This window comes from Otolemur garnettii, unplaced genomic scaffold, assembly GCF_000181295.1.
Source record: "Otolemur garnettii isolate 467f Iridium unplaced genomic scaffold, OtoGar3 scaffold00310, whole genome shotgun sequence".
Taxonomy (NCBI): Eukaryota; Metazoa; Chordata; class Mammalia; order Primates; family Galagidae; genus Otolemur; species Otolemur garnettii.
Window position 1 is genome coordinate 366,492 of NW_003852705.1, and position 3,998 is coordinate 370,489.

At 38.4% G+C, this 3,998-nt stretch overlaps 1 protein-coding gene across 1 annotated transcript in view; it reads left to right on the plus strand.

Moving 5' to 3' along the window:
* Window positions 1–3,998, plus strand: part of FYTTD1 (forty-two-three domain containing 1) — a 32,666-nt gene that overhangs the window by 12,778 nt on the left and 15,890 nt on the right. Inside the window, exon 3 of the mRNA XM_023509010.1 lies at window positions 9–216. Coding sequence (XP_023364778.1) covers window positions 9–216 — 208 coding nt within the window. The remainder of the gene's footprint in view (window positions 1–8; window positions 217–3,998) is intronic.

Consider the following 3,998-nt stretch of genomic DNA (forward strand, 5'->3'; position numbering starts at 1 on the left):
TCCCGTAGGTTTTGGTAAGACTAGTCTGAGCCGTAGAGGAAGAATAATGCCTGGAAAGAGACGTCCTTATGGAGTTATCACCGGCCTTGCAGCTAGGAAAGCAACTGGAATTCGAAAAGGAATTAGTCCAATGAATCGTCCACCTCTAAGTGACAAGGTATCCTGGATCAGATACTCTTTGTTTTTTTTTTTTTTTTCATTTGGACTAACATTTCTGTAAATGAGCTCGAGAGAGCATATTATTTTATTTTTTTATATACTTTAGGGCCGATATAAAAAACTTAAAATCTAAATAAAAATCATTGGTAGGCCAGTCATGGATGATGGCTCACACCTGTAATCCTAGCACTTTGGGAGGCCAAGGTGGGTGGATTGCTTGAGCTCACAAGTTCAAGACCAGCCTGAGCAAGAGTGAGACCCCAGGCTCTACTAAAAACAGAAAATCTGAGGCAAGAGGATCGCTTAAGCCCAAGAGTTAGAGGTTGCTGTGAGGTGTGATGATACCATGGCACTTTACCCAGGTTGACAGTTTGAGACTCTGTCTCAAAAAGAATAAAAATAAAAATTATTGCCATTCATGAAGAATACCAAACTTTAAATTTTTTTATAGGTTCTTATGTGTATACATGCATGTGTGTTCACGCATACTTTTTAATGGCTCTATTGGGTTATAATTTTCATACCATAAAATTCTCTTGCTTTAAGTACACATGAATATTTATAGACTTGTACAGCCTCCACACCAATCTAATTATAAAACATTTCTATCATCCTAGAAAGCAATCTCATGCCCATTTGCAGTCATTCCCAATGTTCTGACCCAGGCAATCACTAATCTACTTTTTGTAGATTTTCTATAGATTTGCCTTTTTTGCACATTTTATGTAAATAGAATCACATAGTAATAACATGCGTTCTGCCAATTAGCTATATTTTTGAGGCTCCTTCATGTTGTAGCATGTATCCATACTTCATTCTTTTTTCTTTCTCTTTTTCTTTTTCTTTTTTTTTTTTTTTGAGAGAGAATGCCATGGCATCAACCATAACAATGCCTGGCTCATTTTTCTATTTTTAGTAGAGACGGGGTCTTGCTCTTACTCGAACTCAAGTTATCTTCTCATCTCATCTTCCCAGAGTGCTAGGATTATAGGTGTGAGCCACTGCACCCGGCCAGTACTTTATTCCTTTTTGTTGCTGAGTAATATTATAGGGATATACCACATTTTGTTTAGCCATTCATCAGTTGGTGTACATTTGGTTATTTCTATTTTGGGAGGTATTATGAATAATGCTAGTATGGACATTCACCTGCAATTCTATATGGACATAGATTTTTATTTTTCTTGGGTAGATACCTAAAGTTAATTTTTTTTTTTGAGACAAAGTCTCAAGCTGTCACTCTGGGTAGAGTGCCATGGTGTCACAGCTCACAGCAACCTCACTAAGTTAATTTTATTTAAAGTTATTTACTTAGCTGGGTGCAGTGGCTCATGCCTGTAATCCTAGCACTCTGGAAGGCCAGAGTGGGTGGACTGCTCGGGCTCACAAGTTTGAGACCAGCTATGAGCAAAGCGAGACCCCATCTCTTTAGTAGAGAAACTAGGAATAGAAAAACTAGTCAGATCATGGTGGGCGCCTATAGTCCTAGCTACTGGAGAGGCTGAGACAAGAGGATCACTTGAACCCAAGAGACTTGAGGTTGCTGTGAGCTATGATGATGACATGGCACTCTCCCAAGGTGCTTGAGTGAAACTGTCTCAAAAAAATAAGTATATACATAAAGTTATTTACCACCATAAGTTAACTGCTTTTCAACTCATAACTGAGATATTATTTATATCTCAATGTGTAGTTTTTGGATTGAGTAAAGTATCATCCCCAACCTTTTTGTCAGCAGGGTTGGTTTCACAGAAGACAGTTTTTCCATGGAGTGGGGCCTAGGGAGGAATCATGGTTTCAGGATTATTTTAGACTATACTCTAATTTTGGTTGCTGTCACTGCAGAAAACCCTGCCTCACACATCATTTTAAGATCGCTGTCATTTATGATCTCAAGAAATTGATCCTCTCCTAGCACAGACAAATTTGATTCACCTGGCTTATTTATAATGGGTCACAGATCTGTTCCTTCCAAGCTTGGGATTTTTTTTATGCTTGGGAAATAATGCTCAAATTTGTTTAAAAGCTGAGATAGGCAATCATGCACCATCTGGGAGAAAGAAGGCCCTAGCTCATGTCTTTCAAAATCTCTGCTACTGTTTGAAACATGTCAAAAATCTCAATGGTCACTTGTTGTCCCCGTAATTCCCATTTGGCTTTGAATGCAGTCGAGTTTATCTGTTGACTTGAAAATAGGTGTTGTTCTACCCTGAACTGGCAGTTGAGTTCATTGAACAGGTTTGCTTGTTTGTTTTATTTTTTTGAGACAGTCTTACTCTGTCACCGAGGCTAGAGGGTCATAGCATCAGCTTATTTCGCAGCAATCTCAAACTCCTTGGGTTCAAGTGATACTCCTGTGTCAGCCTCCAGAGTAGCTGGCTAATTTTTTCTATTTTTAGTAGGGATGGGGTCTTTCTCTTGTTTAATCTGGTCTTGAACTCCTGAGCTCAAGTTATCTTCCTGCCTTGGCCTCCCAGAGTGCAAGGAATACAAGTGGTGAGCCACCACACCTGGCTAAGCAGATTGGTGTGTCATGTAAGTAAACAAGTTCTGAGACCTATTCTCTCTCACTTAAATGTGCTGCCAGTGGTGACTATTTTTCTATTTTTTTTTAATTAAATCACAACTGTATACATTAATGCAATCATGGGGTGACTATTGTTCTAAAAGAAATCTCTGGAGCATCTCTTCTAACTCAAAAACTCTGGCCAGTGATCTAACTTTAGAAAACCATTTTACTTCTGTATAAGAGAATACAAGTGTGCGTTGAAGTTGTGTCCATTTCCTCTCAGAACTAAGTGAATAGACATGAGTTAAGGGTGTGTCTTTTAATGTGGTTGATAATTTTAATCACATCTTGGACATTTTTTGGACAGAATTTTTCTGTCAATGATACAGGGTATATACTCATATTCAGAAGCTACCTCCTTGACACAAGTAGTGAAACTAGAAAGCCGTCTAGTCATGGCAGCTGGTCTATATGTGCATATACTGACACAGAATGACCAGTTCACTTTTCCTGATATGTAATCATTCACTAACTTGAATGGTTTTATAGCTGTGGTATTGGTTGGCAACAAAAGGGCACATAACATATCCTCATGCACATCTTTCTGAAAAAATATGTCACAGAAAAGTAAGTATTGTCGCTTTGTTGTCAGCATCAGTAGACTCGACAACCTAGATTTCATTCCACAGTAACTCATTAATTCTCTCTAACAATTGTGCCTCAGTATCCTCTGCTATTTCATTAGTTTGTCTAGTTACGGTCCTAGCTAAAAGAGGAACACTTGCCGCCTTTTTAACTGGCATCCTTAGAAGCAGGCAGGATCAACTTTTGGCTGATAGTAAAGTGCTCCTTAGCTTTATCAATGCTTTGAGCCACTAAGAAGGATACTCTTAGTGCAGACACATTTGATTAAGTGGTGGCCTTCAGTAATTGCATCTGTTCCTCTTGTTCATGTTATTTTCTTTTGAAAAGCTCTAAAGGCTTAATGCAGGGTGTTTGGTCTGCATGTGGTGAAGCAGTTTCGATGATTTAATAACTTTGTTGGATAGCCAGTTGCCAGATATTATACAAAGTGGGCTTGGAGAATATGAATCACATGTTCCAGTAATTTAGGTAGGACTCTTGCTATTTTTAATTAATAATTTAGGTAGGACTCTTGGTATTTTCTTTTAAATGCACCTTTCATTTTTGTTGACAGTCTTAAGAGTCTTCTCCTATCTCATCCGTGGGTCTTTCCTATTTTTTTTTTTTGTGTGTGTGTGGCAATCTTTGTCACCCTTGGTCTATAGAGTGCTGTGGCGTCAAAGCTTGTAACAACCTCAAACTCTTA